The sequence below is a fragment of the Rana temporaria genome, chromosome 9, assembly GCF_905171775.1.
Source record: "Rana temporaria chromosome 9, aRanTem1.1, whole genome shotgun sequence".
NCBI lineage: Eukaryota > Metazoa > Chordata > Amphibia > Anura > Ranidae > Rana > Rana temporaria.
In genome coordinates, this window is record NC_053497.1 from 98,201,307 (window position 1) to 98,220,270 (window position 18,964).

At 41.5% G+C, this 18,964-nt stretch overlaps 1 protein-coding gene across 1 annotated transcript; it reads left to right on the plus strand.

Annotated features, from left to right (window-relative positions):
* The first annotated feature begins 746 nt into the window (after positions 1-746).
* MCTS1 (MCTS1 re-initiation and release factor) lies at positions 747-18,500 on the plus strand. Its single transcript, XM_040323949.1, has 6 exons — positions 747-943; positions 8,152-8,304; positions 9,231-9,328; positions 13,300-13,433; positions 14,679-14,746; positions 18,297-18,500. Exons 1-6 carry the CDS (start codon positions 933-935, stop codon positions 18,376-18,378), a joined length of 546 nt encoding a protein of 181 aa, XP_040179883.1. The 5' UTR covers positions 747-932; the 3' UTR covers positions 18,379-18,500.
* Positions 18,501-18,964: the final 464 nt, after the last annotated feature.

Below are 18,964 nucleotides of genomic sequence, written 5' to 3' on the forward strand. Positions count from 1 at the left end.
CCGTGGAGCAACGTAAATGTATCAGAATCTGGCCCTATGTACAGTACATAATTAAGTTGACAGATAAGGGTCTGCCTGTGCCTTTGAAATATATTTGAATATATATATACATTGAGATTTAGAAAATATTAAATAATTTTAAATAAGAAAATAAAACAGTTAACGTATTAATACATACATACATAAATAATTAATATATTGGATATTTATATAACCAATATATAAATACATACGTACATCAGCTCGTCATATTTGCAATATACCATGTCTCATGTGCAATATATGTGAATAAACTTTTGTATATTTTTTTTTTATATAATATATAAACACACATCTCATTCAAAGTCCCAACCCCTTTCCTTTTATCAATTATCAGGGATGGCGGCGTATGTTGGTTTTCATCTCACATTTACGCAGATATGCTACATAAAGGGAATAGGAAATATTTTTTTATGGCATTTCCATAAAGTAAAAAAAGAAAAAGAAACGACAAGACTTTGTAAAAATGACACACCTGGAACTCATTAATTTTTTCCTCAAACTTTTAGACTGAACAAAAACGTATCTAACCTACTCTGTACGTTTCATACATTACATAACATGATGACATTGTGACAATAGTTCTGTCATTATGTAACTATTACACTTCCTGGAACAAGCAAACACGCGCTTCGTCGTCATAGTAACAAACACTTTAGGGTCCGTCCTCACTAAAGAACCGCCCCTTGACATCACTACCGCCCAAAGTTCACAACTTCCGCCTGGGTTACCTCACTTCCGCCAGGATTTGTAGCAGCCGATTACCGGTGTGGTGTGATTGTGCAGGCGGCGTGGTCGGAGGGCCACTGCTAGCTGTACTCCGGATGTAAACGTGCTCCTTCGCCTCCGTACATTTCCATTAGCCAGGGTGGCCTTTGGAGACAGACGGCACCATGTTTAAAAAGTGAGTGGATTTCAGATGACACATGTGAGCGGATTCCAATGAAAGGCAAACTGCACGGCTGACCAGCAGTAGGCAGCTGTCACTCAGAGATAAAGGCGATGGCTGGCTCGGCTCATTCACCCCAAGCTGGCCATCGTGTTTATCAATCATTTCCTAAGAAAGAGATGAACATGATGAGGGTGTGCAGAGCCATGTGTTTTCTCCTCATCACCCTGACCATACCGCCGCTTGTCAGGGGGGACACGAGTACATATTGGGGGACCTAAAGCAGTACTAAACCTGGAAGCAAATCTGTGTTTTATATCTATCTATCTATCTCTCTCTATATATATATATATATATATATATATATATATATATATATATATATATATATATATATATATATATATATATATATATATATATACACACACACAATTCTTAGATGTGGTGGCTGCATTAGTTTTCTATTTTATGCTTTCTTCTATTTTCATATTGTGATCCATCCAGCCAGTCTTTTGTATTTCAAAAGCCCAAGCTCTCCAGATGAATGTATTCGTATTTCATGTTTTATCCCTAAATGGGTGGGTGCTTGCTGTAACTGATTTTAACACATGAGCTGAAGTCTGGCTTCTTCAATTTGTTAGCGTAATTAAATCTGCTAATGCATTTACCATTCCCCTCCCCCCAGGTATGGCAATGCTGCTGTTCCTCCTGTGCTCATTCATCCAGATAGTGGTGGCCCATGTGTCTGTCCCCATGCAGAACACCAGAGGCATGAATTCCAACGGGGGGTGGTAAGCATCTGATTAAAGCCATAAGTTCAAATAGGGTGGCCTCGGGCGCAGAGCTATGCGCTACGAGGCCACCCAGGTGTGTTACAATAGCGAATGAATATTTGCTATTGAAACACTGATCCTCCTTGGCGATCAGGGAGCGTATCTGGGACCCGTTTCCCCATTGGCCAAAAGGAGAAGCTGCCGTAAAGCGCCCGCAGAGAGCAGGGGAAGGGAAAGCTGCTGCAAAGACTGCGGAGAGCAGGGGAAGGGAAAGCTGCTGCAAAGACTGCGGAGAGCAGGGGCAGACGCCATAGACGCGGAAAGTGCTCCGGACCTGAATGACCACTGCAAAATAATACATTAGGTTTAATACTGCATTAAAGTGATTGTAAAGGTAATTTATTTATTTTTTAAATCGTGTCTATACTTGCCTGCTCTGTGCAATAGAATTCTCTTCTTGGGTCCCCAGCTGGCGCTCCTACTCCTAGCCCCTCATCTCTGCCCAGTGCTTCCCATGGGGACACGTGTGTGTGTGTGTGTGTGTGTGCGCGCTCGCTACAGAACCCAACTGCTGCGTCCATTGACACAGACAGTGGGACTCAGCCCCACCCCCTACTCTCTTGTCACTGGCTTTGATTGACAGCACTGGGAACCAATGGCTCCCAGCAAAGACGGCGAGACTCGAAAGTGAGGGGGAGAGAAGAGCTGCAGACGTGCACAGCACTGGATCGAATGAGGGCTCAGGTAAGTAAACGGTAAGGGGGCATGCTGACACCTAAACATTTTTACTTTAATGTAAGGAATACATTGGGGTACAAAATGTTTAGGCTTTAGAGACCCTTTAAGGTGGTCAAACATGGCTCACTTTTTTTTTTATTTTTTTTCAGCAAGGGGGCCAAACCAAAAAAACTGACCTGATTTCCTCATCCACACATGGAGATGGATGGGAAATTATTTTCGCTGTGTCTCTGTATTCTGACAGAGGGGACTCTTCCACCATTAGAATTTACCGATCACCGCTGTAGCCCATCTCTTCCACCATTAGAATTTACCGATCACCGCTGTAGCCGATCTCTTCCACCATTAGAATTTACCGATCACCGCTGTAGCCCATCTCTTCCACCATTAGAATTTACCGATCACCGCTGTAGCCCATCTCTTCCACCATTAGAATTTACCGATCACCGCTGTAGCCCACCTCTTCCACCACTAGAATTTACCGATCACCGCTGTAGCCCACCTCTTCCACCATTAGAATTTACCGATCACCGCTGTAGCCCACCTCTTCCACCATTAGAATTTACCGATCACCGCTGTAGCCCACCTCTTCCACCACTAGAATTTACCGATCACCGCTGTAGCCGATCTAGCAAAAATATAGCAAGTCCGTTCATGAAAAATCAATTATATTCTCTTGAATGGGAACAGTCATGCTTGGATCAAAATCCAGCCGGTTCCTGCTAAACGGTTCAAGTTTTGATCTATACAATCTCCCTGATTAATACCCATTTGTAAAGCTGGGTATAGTGAGTGAGTGAGAGACTTGTAAAGCGCAACACATGCAAACTGAATCGCCTCTGGGCGCTGTATCCATTTCATGGATAAGGAACCCCTTGACCTCAGAAGAGATGGGTTTTAATCTTTCTCCTGAAGGCCAAGTGGTCCGATTCCAGTCGGATGGTGGTTGGTAGTGCATTCCACATGCAAGGTCCCTGGACTGCAAATCTTGGATCTCCTTTGGACTTGTATCTGGCTTTGGGTATACATAGTAGAATGTCGTTCTTTTAAATTTATGATTTTAACATTTGATTTATGAGTGAATGGACTTTACTGAAGGAAAACCACCCCCGACTTTAGAAATCCATCCATCCAGATTTGATCCTATTCCTTTGAATTTTCTTGTCACTGAAAACAAACATTGATTTGACCCACTGATGATTAGAAAAACAAATGTTCTTACAACATTCTTAAAGGGGTTTTAAAGAATTTATTTTTTCCCTAAACAGCTTCCTTTACCTTAGTGCAGTCCTCCTTCACTTACCTCATTCTTCCATTTTGCTTTTAAATGTCCTTATTTCTTCTGATAAATGCTCACTTCCTGTTCTTCTGTCTGTAACTCCACACAGTAATGCAAGGCTTTCTCCCTGGTGTGGAGAAAGCCTCTTGAGGGGGCGAGCAGGCAAGTCAGGACACTCTCTACTTTGCAGATAAAGGAGCTGGGTGTTAGTGGGCATCCTGACACTCCTGCTCGCCCCCTCCCCCCTCAAGAGGCTTTCTCCACACCAGGAAGAAAGCCTCGCATTACGGTGGTGAGTTACAGACCGACGAACAGGAAGTGAGGATTTCTCAGAAGAAATAAGGATGTTTAAAAGCAAAATGGGAGGATTAGGTAAGTGAAGGAGGACTGCACTAAGGTAAAGGAAGCTATTTAGGGAAAACATTTTTTTTTTCCTTTACAGCCCCTTTAAAGAAAAAAACTTTAAAGCGGAAGTTCACCCGAAATTTATTTTTTAACATTAGATTGAGGCTAATTAAGGGGAGCAGAAACGGGTATTTTTTTTTAAAATCAATGCCATACTTACCGTTTTCGAGATAGATGTTCTCCCGCCGCTTCCGGGTATGATCTTCAGGACTGGGCGTTCCTATTTGATTGACAGCCTTCCGACGGTCGCATACATCGCGTCACCAGTTGCCGAAAGAAGCCGAACGTTAGTGCGGCTCTATACGGCGCCTGCGCACCGACGTTCGTTACTTTCAGAAAATCATGACGTGCTGTATGCGACGGTCGGTAGGCTGTCAATCAAATAGGAAGGCCCATACCCGGAAGCGGCGGGAGAACATCCATCTCGAAAACGGTAAGTACGGAATTGATTTTAAAAAAATACCCGTTTCTGCTTCCCGTAATTAGGCCCAATCTAATGTTAAAAATTAATTTTTTGGGTGAACCTCCACTTTAAACTACATTCTTTTTTTTTTTTTTTTTTTTTTTAAGTTCAGGACCATATTGCTTACAGTTACATAAACAGGAAAAAGATACAGATGGAAGAACACAGAGCTTTATTCAGTAACAGAGCAAAGATCAATGAAGCTAGTGGCACAGCAATGTTTTCTAGGCTCGAACTGTGCCAAGGGTACTGGAGAGATTATTAAGGAGGCACCAAGCCAGCAAGAATATTAATCTCAAAGCCTAAAAGAGCCCTTCAGCAGATCATTTAAGCCAGGACTATCCACTGTTTAGATTCGGCTTCTGTGGAGCTGCTTGAAGGCTGAGGTGCTTACACAAAATTTGTTATACCAGCCAGGCTGGTAACCTAGCTATTTGCATGTATATAAAAGTTTCCAGAAGCAGAGTAGCTGAACTATAGAAAACCATTAAAGTCATATTAAAGCCTAATTTTTTTATTAAAGAAAAGTGTTATACTAACCTGCTCTGTGCAATTAGCGGTGGCTGCCTCCTCATTCAGTTCTCTGCATTCCTGAACTGAACTGTGTGTCCATAGACTCACAGCATGGCTCAGCCACAACCCCTGTACACCCACCAATGGCTCCCACTGTTCTCAGTCTCCTGTGAGAAAGGGAAGAGAAGGAGCGTGGAGGTACAGCCAGGCACACCGCTGGATAGGGAGAGGGGCTATGGTGTGTATATACAACTTGCCTAGGCGAGTTCTCCTCTCCCCTCCCTCTCTGCACACCTCTGGGACACATCACAGGTCTCAGAAGTCTGCGGGACAATTCACAATGCGCAGAGCGGCTCACGCATGCGCAGTGGGTCACCCGACTGTGAAGCCACAAGCTGTCACAGCCAGGTGCCCACAGTTAAAGGGTCACTAAAGGAAAAATGTTTTTTGCTGAAATGAATGTTTACAGGGTATAGAGACATAAAAGTTAACTGATTCATTTAAAAAATGATTACAAATAGATAAAAAATCAATCATATAATGTGCCTGTAGGTTAGTTTCACTTTTAAACTGGTTTCATGTTCCTGTGAACTAGAGAGACACAGAACAAAAACAAACAAATCCAGGGCAGTGTTTTGTTTTTAAAATGAATCTGATTGGTTCTGTTAAAGCGGGAGTTCACCCATTTATAAAAAAAAAATGTTTTCTCCCCTTAGCTTCCTGCTCGTTCGGTCTAGGGGAATCGGCTATTTGTATTAAAATATGAGCAGTACTTACCCGTTTTCGAGCTGCATCTTCTTCCGTCGCTTCCGGGTATGGGTCTTCGGGAGCGGGCGTTCCTTCTTGATTGACAGCCTTCCGAGAGACTTCCGACGGTCGCATCCATCGCGTCACTCGTAGCCGAAAGAAGCCGAACGTCGGTGCGGCTCTATACTGCGCCTGCGCACCGACGTTCGGCTTCTTTCGGAAAATCGTGACGCGATGGATGCGACCGTCGGAAGCCTCTCGGAAGACTGTCAATCAAGAAGGAACGCCCATTCCCGAAGCCCATACCCGGAAGCGACGGAGAGGATGCATCTCGTAAACGGGTAAGTACTGCTCATATTTTAAAATAAATAGCCGATTCCCCTAGTAAAAACGAGCAGGAATCTAAGGGGGAAAAGTGCCCTCTAAGGGTGAACCCCCGCTTTAAGTTTTAGACACACAGTAATGACAGCTTAGACCTACAGTGAAAAGCTCCCAGTACGATGGTTATAAGGAGCCAGACAACCAGGAAGTGTGGAGATCAGAGCAGAATTACAGCCACTTCAAAGCAAAAACGAACAATAAGGACATGAAACCAGGACTGCAGTAAGGTAAAGGAAGCTATTTAGCTAAAAAAAAAAAATTCCTTTAGTGATCCTTTAAGGTGCCAGGTACCAAAAATGGCTGGAGAAAAGGGCTTCGGGTGAGCACAACACTGCATTCTGGGACAGGTGAGTGGCTGTTTATTAAAAGTCAGCAGCTACAGTTTTTTTGTAGCCACTGACTTTTTACAAACAAATTGTTACAAAAAATGATTGGAGCTTCTCTTACATTTCAGAACTGAAAGGTCACAAATACAAATCCGTTAAGCTGCTTGCATAACAATATTTTTTTTGTGTGACTTCAATTGGGACCCATTTCTAGCCTGGCCAGAGAGCACAGTTGGGAGAAGTTAACCGTCTAGTAGCGCTGCACGATTCTGGATAAAATGAGAATCCTTTTTTTTTTCTTAGAATAAAGATCACGATTCTCAACGCAACAACATCACTCACATTATTTAAAATAAATTGGCCTAACTTTACTGTTTATTTTTTTCCCTCGAGTGTATTTTTTCCCTAAAAAAATTGTTTGAAAGGCCGCTGCACAAAACCAGTGTGACATAAAATATTCAAACGACCGCCATTTTATTCTTTAGTGTCTCTGTTAACAAAAAATATATTGTGTTTGGGAAATTTTCTAGCAAAGTACTGATTTTAAGCAACAAATGTCAGAAAAAGTCTTAAGCTTTGTACACACTGACGGACTTGTGTACACACGATAGGAAAATCTGACAACAGACTGTTGACAGCGGAAAATTTATAAGCCTGCCATCAAACATTTGTCGGTGGAAAGTCTGACAATTGTCCGACGGAGCATACAAATGATCAGATTTTCGGCCAACAGTCTGTCATCGCACAATTCCCATCGAAAAATCAGATCGTGTGTGTTAAAGACTTTAGTCTTTAAGTGGTTAAACTGGTCTTTTTTTACAGACCTAAGTTCATTCCTTTCACCTCTAAAAAGAAGCAACTGATAATTGTTTTGTTTTTTATTTTGAGCGCTGAGCAATGTTGTAATAAACTTTGCCGGTGACTTGTCCTTAAGGCTCCAGTAACGGCAAAGTTCCTTTAAGGAATGCGCAGGCGCAATCTTGCCGACGGAAATCTCCGAACCTCGCCCGGGCATCCAGGCTCATTCTTTAACATCCCCGTGGATTGGAGGATGTTAAAAAAAAAGAGCCAGGAGGCCGAGCGAGCGTAGCGAGCCGTCCGAGCGAAGTGAGGCTGACTGGCCACTTTCCTCGTAATACACGTTGCCCTGGATGCCGGCCGAGGTTCGGAGATTTCCGTTGGCAAGTTTGCGCAGTCCTTAAAGGAACTTTCTCGTTAGCCTGGAACCATATCGGCAGATCACCGGCTTTTATTTTTGGCAGCTCCCAGCAGAGAAACGGCTCTGCACTTGTTACATGAATGAATTGTGGAAATGCTGGATTAAGATCACGGGGGGGGGGGGGGGGTATTTTAACGATTAATCGCGCAGCTCTACTTTCTAGCCATGTGACCGGCTAATGTCACTCCAGTGTGGACACAGAAGGCAGTACAAACCCTGAAAATGTTATAACCCCTCCTCGCTGTGTTCAAAGTAAAATGAAGATTTTGAGCTGCGTTTCACTTTAGATAGTTTATTTAAGATATATTTCAAAGCCGCTTCAGGAAAATATACTGTCTTATGCCAATGTAATTTATTGTTTTCAATATGCTTTCAGATTTGATGACAAAGAAAATGTGTCCAACTGCATTCAGTTAAAAACTTCAGTAATAAAAGGCATCAAAAACCAGCTGAATGAACAGTTCCCTGGGATAGACCAATGGCTTAACCAGATTATGCCAAAAAAGGACCCTGTAAAAATAGTGCGCTGGTAAGTGGACTTGACTGTAAAATCTAATTTCTTTAAATTCAATGATGTGCATCTCAGGTAGGCACTTCATAAATCTCAAGGTGAGAACAAATGGATTTGGGTAGTTTTTTTTTCTTTTCCCCGAGGGCCATAAATGCCATAGATGCAAAAAAGTAAATGGAGTTACTTGGCCAAGAGGTCATGGGTTACTGTTCACTAATCGTGTGCTATTAGAGATGTGAATGTTTATTTTACATTTGCATATGTGTTATGAGGTCTGTATACAATATTGTTTTTATATTGTGAGAAGTAGCTTTGTGAGCTTGTTGTAAACTTATTTTACAATGACTATAAATGCGTTCTTATCTCTAGACTTGTGACTGAAGTTTTTAAGGTTGATGTCTCATACAAACACCTGTGTAACCCATTGTGGGCTACCATGGCCTTCTCCCAGGCGAGTGCTTATGTACGCTTGTGTGAAGGCGGCCAAACTGTCCCATGTCTCTGCCCTGCCAATGACAGGATCGTTAAAAAACGCATAAAGGGGTTGTAAAGGTACATTTTTTTTACCTCAATGCAGTCCTCCTTCAAATTTTGGTTTTAAATGTCCTTATTTCTTCTGAGAAATCCTAACTTCCTTTTTTTTTGTCTGTAACTCCACATAGTAACGCAAGACTTTTCTCTGAATTTTTTGGGGTCTCCATGATTTAAAATACACCTATGCTAACAATCATAGACCCTTTATTTCTTTGTAAGTGGGCAAACTTACAAAATCTGCAGGGGATCAAATAATAATTGTACCCACTGTATATGTAATTACAATCAGTAGGTTTAGAGAAAATAATCGTTTATAACAAATCCAGCTGATTATTTTTTTTTTTCTAGAATGCACAGATTTATAGAAGTAGTATCTTGCTTTTGACCTGGTGTGGTTTTTGTCTTTACAGCCATGAACATATTGAAATTTTAACTGTAAATGGAGAGTTACTGTTCTTTAGACAGCGAGAGTGTACTTTCTATCCAACACTGAGGCTGCTTCACAAATGTAAGTTTACATGTGTTAGTAACGTAGCATTTGTTAGTAAAATTGTACATATCACTGCAACTACTTGGTGTATCCTGGAGAACTATACTTTGTTTCGGGGCCTTCGTTTAGTGCTAAATGGTAATGGATATCTCTTGATTCTGAATGGGCTCACCTGCCCATCCCACTGACTACGTGCCTGTAAAAAAAAAAAAATCAGTCTCAGCCTGCCACTGCTGAAAATTGCACCGAACCACAGGAACCCTTTGGTTCACCATTTGTTTCAGCCTCCTGTATTTCCTGGCCAGTTAATATTGCATTCCCGTAGCCATGTACCCGTAGGCTTGCTTGGCTTATAGCTATGGGGACTGCTATAGGTGATGCTATATTTCCTGATCACTTGTACAGAGGTGGGTATTATACTGTTTTTGATACAATGTTGGTTAATTATTATTATTTTGGAACGCAAGATACAATTTCTGGAAGATGATTAGTCTAAACATCTGGTATCCCCATACTCGGGAGAAGTAGTAGTGTTTTGGGGTAAATTTCTGTGTTTATGCTGTGTATGACCTGACCACTGACCACCAGACCAAGATGATTTTACCATAGTAATTGTACTACTCTGGGGAAGTGATTGGAAAACAGTTGTACACAATGGATGCCATGAAAAGAAGCAATCCATTGTTTACAATTGTGATTGGTCACAGCAATCACATGGTATCCGGCAGCCAGCTGGTACCACTGATCAGTCATCAGCAGTGAGTCATCATTTTTTGGAAAGATCAGTGACAGATCACGCTGCAACGTGGGGTGACCTGGTAGGACGTCCGATGACATCAGCCTGGATCAACGAAAGGCCCGTTCATCATTTTGCTATAGGCCTGGCGGGAACTGGTTACTCTGACAACTTTGTAATAAAAGTATATAAAATATCTTTTTGCATTTTCCAGAAACTTGTGACAAAAAAAAAATTGTGTCTTCAAAAGCCTCATCTCATCATGCCTCAAAAAAAAAAAAAAAAACACCTTGGAGTAATTTCACTCCAAAATGTGGTCTGTGGGTGTTTCTCCTGTCCTGGCACTTAGGGGCCTCAAGAAGTGTGATGGATAATCTGATGCATTATATATGCCTCTTAAAAAGCCTGATTATTTTTGGATTTTGAGCCCTTCCATGTATCTAGGCCAGGGGTCTCAAACTGGTGGCCCTCCAGCTGTTGCGGAACTACAAGTCCCATCATGCCTGTGGGAGTCAGGCTTTTAACTGTCAGCCTTGCAATGCCTCATGGGACTTGTAGTTTCACAATAGCTGGAGGGCTGCCAGTTTGAGACCCCTGATCTAGGCAGTGAAAGTCTCAGATTAAGAATTCCACATACTTGGGTTAAGTAAAAAAAAATGTGTTTTAGGGTGCAATTGTAATCATGTTACATGTTGTGTGTGAGAAGGAACTTGTAAAATGAAAACATTATGAAATGTTTTAGTTACTTCCTAAATAAGTCGGCAGCTGCAAATACTGTAGCTGCTGACTTTTAATATAAGATCATTTACTTGCCCCTGGATCCAGCGCTGTCCCCCACCCAAACAGATTCTAAATTTGGCTTTGGCGTCCAGGCGCTGACATCTGACTAAAGAAACCCAACAGTGAAGCTTTGCAGCTTCACCGCTGGCTTTCAACTGTGCAAACCGCGCTGCTCTCTGTGAATGGTCCCGCAGTCTTCTAGGACCTATAATGTGTCCCAGAATGTTGCAGGGGGAACGGCAAGGTTTTCAGAAGTGGGAGATCCAGGTACCCGATTTGCTCTCCCCACCCCCACCAAAAGAATAAGGTGCCAAATGTAAAGGAAGAGGTAGAGCGGAACTTCCCCTTTTGGGTGAAGTTATGGTTTAAGGACACTATTGATCTTGATCAAATCTCAAACTCCATTTGTAGAAATGCAGCCCCAAGCTTGCAAGAAACATTCACAATGCTTCAATGTTGCCTGCAGACACACATTATTATACCGCTCTCGAGCCCTTCAGTAAACAATCTACTCCCTGCTACAGCCAAATATTTCAGATTTTGACTTTACAGTCCAGAGCACCTGCTGTCATTTTTCTGCACCCCAGTTCCCATATTTTAATGCATAGTTAAGTTGCTCAGCCTTGTTTCCACATCCTTTGCGTGAAAACATGGGAACGGAGGTGCAGAAAAATGGCAGTGAATGCTCTGGGGATCAAATACAGAACATTATGAAAAAATATTTGTCCAGTGAAGTTCAGTATACATAATAAATGGATTCTTCTTTAAAAAGTGCTTGCTATCGCTCAGTCCGTCACAACTGCTAGGCCTGATGGTGCTATTGCGAACGCTGTGGCGGCGCTCTAAAATGCAATATTCCATCACCTCCACTGCCTCTGGTCACCTCATTTTTGTTTACGCCTAATATCCCAGACAGCTTGACCTTGCAGATGTCCCACTTCTGGATGGATACAGCCTTATTTCGCTACAGTCAATTGGTGGATACTAGAACCGGAAAAATGGCGGTCTTTCCAAGACTTGAATGATGCTTTTGATTTACCCAGACAGGCTTTTTTTTAGTTACCTACAAATCGGTCACTATGCACAATCCCTAGTAACGAACCTCCAATTCTTCCCTCTAACCGAGTTTGAGAAAATCTGTTTAGAAGGCTCATCCCCTAAAGGTATGATCTCGCGCACCTACCAGCTCCTGATTATGGACATATCGCCAACTGGGCCTCAGCATGTCTACATGCGCAAGTGGGAGCAGGCCTTGGATGAGGATATACCTCTGCAGGCATGGAAGCTTATTTGGTCGCAGGCCTCTAAGAGCTCCATCTGTATGCTCTATAAAGAGAATAAATACAGCATTTTGTTCTATTGGTACCAAACTCCAGACCTGCTCCGCTCCATTTATCCTTCAGTTGATCGCCGCTGCTGTTGCTATTCTGACGAGGTGGGAACGCTATATCATACCTATTGGACCTGCTCTTTGATTGTTCCCTATTGGCGGACAGTTCACAGCCTACTCCACTCCATCTTTGGTTCCTGGGTGCCGTTTTGCCCTAAACTTTTCCTCCTGGGCCTCCCACCTCCCTCCTTTTATTTTTAGAAAATTTTATAAAAAAAAAAAAAAAAACAGGTCCTTACGCCACACTTTGTCTGGTAGCCTCGAAATGGAACCCCCCCCTCTCTGTTTGCACTACTCTAGAATCAGGGACGTCAAGAGGATGGAGTGTATGACAGCCTCCCTGAATAAAACTCTCGATACTCCCAACCGGGTATGGGAACTATGGAAGGTGCTGGAGGCTCCGATCGCATGATTAACCCCCGTTTTGGGGTAGCACAGCATGGTTGGGATCCCTGGGCTGGGGGGGGAGGGGTTTGGGGCGTGTGGTTGTCCTCTCCTTTCTCTTCCTCCTCTCTACCTACTCTCCTTTATTTTTACTGACTTCTTCCAACTTATACACTCTACCCCATCCTCTTTTGTTCGCTAAAGCACACTCTGGCAGGCTGGACAACGTGATGATACAGACACTTCGCCCTACGTTCACCTGATCGAATCTTGCTTTGAACTGTCTTTAGTTGTTTGTCCTGCATATTTTGCTTCAGTTTTATACCCGGCAATACTGTTTGTCCTGCCAATGCCGACTCTCTACTATGTTTTTTGTCCTTTTTATGTTCTTTTGTCCCCTTTTTTTTTTTTTTTTTTTCTGGAAAATGTTGAAAATTAATAAAATTTAAGTTTTCAAAAAAAAGTGCTTGCTAGAAAATACACGACACCACAGGAACCATCATTGACTTTCCTAAAAGTGAAGTGTTGGCCAGCTAGTGAGCCTCTTAAAATCGAGGGGAGTGTCTATATAACTAGAGAGCTTCCTCAAAGTATGTTGTTGATAATATAGTTGGTTATTTAGTGCTATGACCTGACTTGTATAGATGGATTATACTGTTTTTTTGGGCATTACATATGAAATTCTGTTTTCATTTTTAGATCCTTTTATTCTTCCACATCAACAAGTTGACAAAGGAGCTATAAAGTTTGTTCTAAGTGGTGCAAATATCATGTGTCCGGGTTTAACATCCCCTGGAGCAAAGCTTTATCCAGCAGCAGCTGAAAAAGTGGTTGTATCCTTTCAGTTTACCAAATCAGTAGAGAGCTTAATGTATGGTGCAATTTTTTTGTTTTTTTCCTATATCCAGGGGTTTAATGAAAATGCGTGTCTGGTTTTTTTTTATGTTCAGAGCTAAACAGTAATCTATTTTTTTTTTTTTTTGTAAAAGTAATAATTTTTACTTATTCAGCTAGCAGGTGCTTCAGGTTCATTTTTACACATTTCCAGGCTATCTTTAGCTGTTCTACTGAAAAAGCCTGATGACCTTGTTCAAATTTACCAACATTACTAAATGAGGTGTGACTCCCCCCTCCCTGACTGCATGCACTGTGCATATGAGGCCATATGGAGTTTGTATCAGAGAGAAGGTAAACCTCCATCTTGGTTAAGTAGGTAAATGCCTCTGCATCTTAGTCTGTGTCCATGCACAGGCAGGAAAAAACAAAAACGAAAAACACTTGCCACTTGTAAATGTGTGCAACACACTAGGTGCATTCAGTGCTTGCGCATTAATTCATTTTACTAGCCAGAATAAATTATTATTCTGCCCAATTAAATAATATAATGCACAAGTGCTTGACGCGCCTAAATGCATTAAACACGTTTACAAGCGGCTGGTGCGTTTTTTTTTTTTTTTTGCCAAAACGCCTTTGCCATGAGAAAAGGCGTCTGGGAGAGCTGCGCAAACACCCTTTCTTTGTACATGAGGCCCAAATTCTGTGTCATGGGTTCATACTGTAATGTTTTTATTTAAGTAAAGAATTTGTATACTGGTTGGGGAGCGTTCCATTTGCTTATTTCCCCCCCTCACCTTCAGGACAGCTACTTGAGAGATGATTGGCTCCGCCCTCTACAGGAAACACAAATCGGATACAATTTAAAAGGCCCCTCCCTTTCCTCTGACCTTCAGTTGTTTTGTGTTTCCAGATGCTCCAGGAGCACCGACACGTTTTTTGTTTTTCCTTAGGTCTGGTAACTGTGGTTGCGGACCCCCCTTCTTTGGCAGCATCCAGAACTGGTTGTGTCCTGGATGCATTCAGTCCCCGTTTCTGGCCAGAAGGGTTCCCCGTTGAAGGTTCCTTGCCTCACCTGCAGGGTAAAATGGCAACTTCCTTCAGGTTCTCCCCAGCTGCTGGTGGAAACCTTGTCTTCCTCGGCTTCACCGTGGTGTACCAAGATGGCGTCGGATTTTATAAAGTGTTTTTAAATGCTTGACAACACTTTCATTCCGTGTTTTGTCCTTGACGTTTGCAACCAGGCAATAATGGCAGAGGGAAAGCAACATGCTCTTTGTGTTGGAGTCATGAAGATGTCTGCAGATGACATGTAAGTGTTAACAATTTATTTATCTTAAAATATTGTAAATTTGTCAGTCTAAGTTAAGATCTGAAATATATACTGTAACAGCACCCCATGTATGAGGGGGGTTAAAGTCGCTTAGGATATTCCATTCCCGAACACAAGGCAGCTACCACAGACACGCCAACCAGCCGAATAAGATCCCATATGAATAATTCTCCCCCCAAATACGAGACAATGCTCTGTATGAGGTTAAAGCAGGAATGACTATCTTTATTGAGAGACCACAAGCTTATATACAATGAGAGGAGGTGCGTACATATCCTGCTCATATTACTCTGAAAATACACCTGGGACCAGACCTAATTAACATGAGCTAATAAACGAATCCCTTACAGCAGCTTATGTCTCAGAGACATGACCTTTTTAGGCTAGACTTGCTGTCTCCTAAACTACAATACACATTATCACAGTTACATTACAACAGATAGGTGGCTGGAGTTGACATCATTGGCCTCGTTAAGCAATAGATGGTCGGTCTGTTACATTGATTTCCTGGAATGCCCATATTAGGAGTTATACTTTCTAGGCATAGACCTCGCAGCGCACAGGGGATAACATCTTCATATTTCTTGAGATATTGTTAATGAATATTACTGTCCCATTTAAAGTAGTCCAAGATATATTTTCTCAGTCACCCTATGCTCCTAATGGACATAGGGTGATTAAGACATAAGAGGTGCATGGGGGGGGGGGCTGAAGCAAGGGTATCTCATTCTTTCTAAGCCTGATAAACTGCTGCTCTGTGAATCCCCCGTTTTCAATCTTATGACTATAGAGAGTGGCAGTTTTTGTAAATGAGCCCCTAATGATTTTAGGAATTCTGTTGGTTGGCGTACAGCTGGCATGTTATATTGGCAATAGGCCTGCTAAAAATCGGTGCATTGTTACATTTCACCAGTAGAGGGTGGTAAAGGATAACTGAAGCTACATGTTTCCCTTAACCACTTAAAGGGGTTATAAAGGTAAATGTTTTTTCATCTTAATGCATCTTATCTGGGGCTTTGTTCCAGGCCTTTCTATGGTAGGAGTGTTGCTTTAACGTTTGTCAGTAGCCTATTTTTTTTTTTAAGCTAGAGAAGGGTTTGAATCTCCCAAGCAGACTGCAATAAACATGACATGGGCTCTCCCTCACTGGTTGTCTTGGTTACCATTGTCATTGGAAAATCTAAAATGTTGTCACTGGTATCGGTTAATCCAGTGATTGGTCTAAATGGAGAGATCCCCCTCACATCCTGTAGTGCTTTTGGGACAGGGTGGGAGATTTCCTCTATGGTACACAGAGGAAAAAAAACTGATGAGGGTTCTAATTGTTCCCTACTCTATCTAAAAACTAACACAATTAAGAATAGAAATTCACATTGGGTTAAAAGTTGAGTAAACTTTATTTACGTAAAATAGTTTTGAATTATCTCATAAATATGTAAATATTGTCAGGGCCCTATTGTAACTGCAGATATCAAAAAGTAGTAATGTGGGAGATATGTTTACTACCCAGACATGGGCTTGTAAGTACAATTCAGTACATTGTACAATATCTCAGTGTAGTCCCTTTTTTATGTATATATTTAATATAAACCTGAATGATTGCAAGTAAGCATAATGATGGAAAGCATAAACAGAGGTTCTCTGTATGTCAAAGCAATCGGTAGCTTTTAATTAATAAAACCGCTGAAGTTATGTGCAGATCTTCACAATATATAACTTTTTTAAACTAGTTGATGTATTAACAGAAAGGACTCCTAGGTTTTACCTGAACTGCTAGACTTTACCAAGACCTGATCTGCAGTGTTGCTTTTTGCAGCACAGCCATAAATTACAATACTTCTCCTATTCTTATCCAATAGTGGTTTTTCTAAACATCAAGCTCTTTTGCATATACAGTGCCTTGAAACCGTATTCGCACTCGTTGACATTTTCCACATTTTGTCATGTTGCAGCCAAAAATGTAAATGTATTTTATTGGGATTTTATGTAAGGGATTAACACAAAGTGGCATAGAATTATGAAGTAGAAGGAAAATGATAAATGGTTTTCAAAATGTTTTAAAAATAAATATCTGTAAAGTGTGGCATGCATTTGTATTCCGCCTCCTTTACTCTAATACCCCTAATTAAAGTCCTCTAGTGGAACCAATTTCCTTTAGAAGTCACACAATTCGTAAATAAAGTCCACTTGTGTGTAATTTAATCTCAGTATAAATACAGCTGTTCTGTGAAGCCCTCAGAGGTTTGGAGAACCTTGGTGAACAAACGGCATAATGGAGGCCGAGGAACACGCCAGAACAGCCGGAGATATACTTGTGGAGAAGTTTTAAAGCAGGGTTGGTTTGTAAAAGACTATCCCAAGCTTTGGACATCTCATGGAGGCACTGTTCACTCCATCATCCGAAAATGTGAAGCATATGGCATAAGTACACCATATGGCAAACCTACCAAAACATAGCTGTCCACCTAAACTGACAGGCTGGGCAAGGAGAGCCTTAATCGGAGAAACGGCCAAGAGGCTCATGGTAACTCTTGAGGAGCTGCAGAGATCCACAGATCAGGTGTGAGAATCTGTCCTCAAGACAACTATTAGTCGTGCACTCCACAAATCTGGCCTTTATGGAAGAGTGGCAAGAAGGCCATTGTTGAAAGCAAGCCATAAGAAGTCCTGTTTGCAGTTTGTGAGAAGCCTTGTGGGGGACACAGCAAACATGTGGAAGAAGATGCTCTGGTCATGAGATTAACATAACTTTTTTGCATAAAAGCAAAATGCTATGCGTGGCAAAAAAACTAACACTGCACATTACCCTGAACCATGGTGATGGCAGCATCATGTTGTGGGATGCTTTTCTTCAGCAGGGAAGCCTGTCAGAGTTGATGGGAAGATGGATGGAGCCAAATACAGTGCAATCTTGCAAGAAAACCTGTTAGTTTGCAAAAGACTTGAGACTGGGGTGGAGGTTCACCTTCCAGCAGGACAACAACCCTAAATATACAGCCAGAGCAACAATGGAATGGTTTAGATCAAAGCATATTCATGTTTTAGAATGGCCCAGTCAAAGTCCTGACCTAAATCCAATTGAAAATCCGTGGCAAGACTTGAAAGTTGCTGTTCAGATGCTCTCCATTTAATCTGACAGAGCTTGAGCAATTTGCAAAGAAGAATAGGCAAAAATGTCACTCTCTGGATGAGCAAAGCTGGTAGACACATCCCAAAAGACTTGCAGCTGTAATTGCAGTGAAAAGTGGTTCTACAAAGTATTGGGCTGAATACAAATACACGCCACACTTTCACATATTTGTAAAAAATGAAAACCATTTGTCATTTTCCTTCACTTAACAATTGTGTGTTGGTCTATCTTTGTGTTGGTCTATCGCATAAAATCCCAATAAAATACATTTGTTTTTGTCTGTAACATGACAATATGCAAAATTTCGCTGCTGCTTACATATACACTATGTTTCAACTATAGTAAGCAACCCTCTATTCTGTAATATAAGGAAACGTAATACCGTTTGTTCTTTTACAGTGAAAAGGTCAATAAAGGCATTGGCATTGAAAATATTCACTATTTAAATGATGGATTGTGGCACATGAAGACTTACAAATGAAGCACTGGATCCTGCTTGAGAGCACTTGGAGCTAATGTGGACTTGAAAGTAACCTGTTATTGTTGTGGTTGAATGTGATTTTTGCTTTCTGATATGCTTAATAAAGCAAATGTGACACACTTTTTTTTTTTTTTTTTCTTCTTCTTGTATTACATTATTTTGAAAATATGCTAAAATAAGAATTAACACAACCAATGCAAGAATAACCCCAAACAAATTCTCCTACTCAACGATTGCAGTGATAACATGTATGTATATGTTTGTAATTGTAGTAGGGACCAGAAACAATAGTGCACATTTTTGTTTTTTTTATTCCTTCCATTCAAGATACTTTTAGTCTATGCTTCGCAGTTCTCCAATGGCCTTGCACTTGTTTCTTCTGATTTTGGACACCCCCAGAGACTGGCATCTGGCGTCAATCATCCTATCTCCTGGGCAGAGAGGCATGCTTCTGAAAGAAGCACAGTGGCAATGTCAAAAATTCCAGTTCTTGTTGAATTTGTATAGGCACAAAGATTTTCTGATCCATAGACAGCCCAGCTTATAGGCTAAAGAAGGCAAATCAAAATGCCCTCATGTGCCACCT

Bases quoted from the DNA above. Each gene is read 5' to 3' on its own strand.
- MCTS1 (XM_040323949.1), top strand. The intron at 13,434-14,678 runs GTATCCTTTCAG...GTTTGCAACCAG, and splicing joins CAGCAGCTGAAAAAGTGGTT to GCAATAATGGCAGAGGGAAA. The intron at 14,747-18,296 runs GTAAGTGTTAAC...GTTCTTTTACAG, and splicing joins AAGATGTCTGCAGATGACAT to TGAAAAGGTCAATAAAGGCA.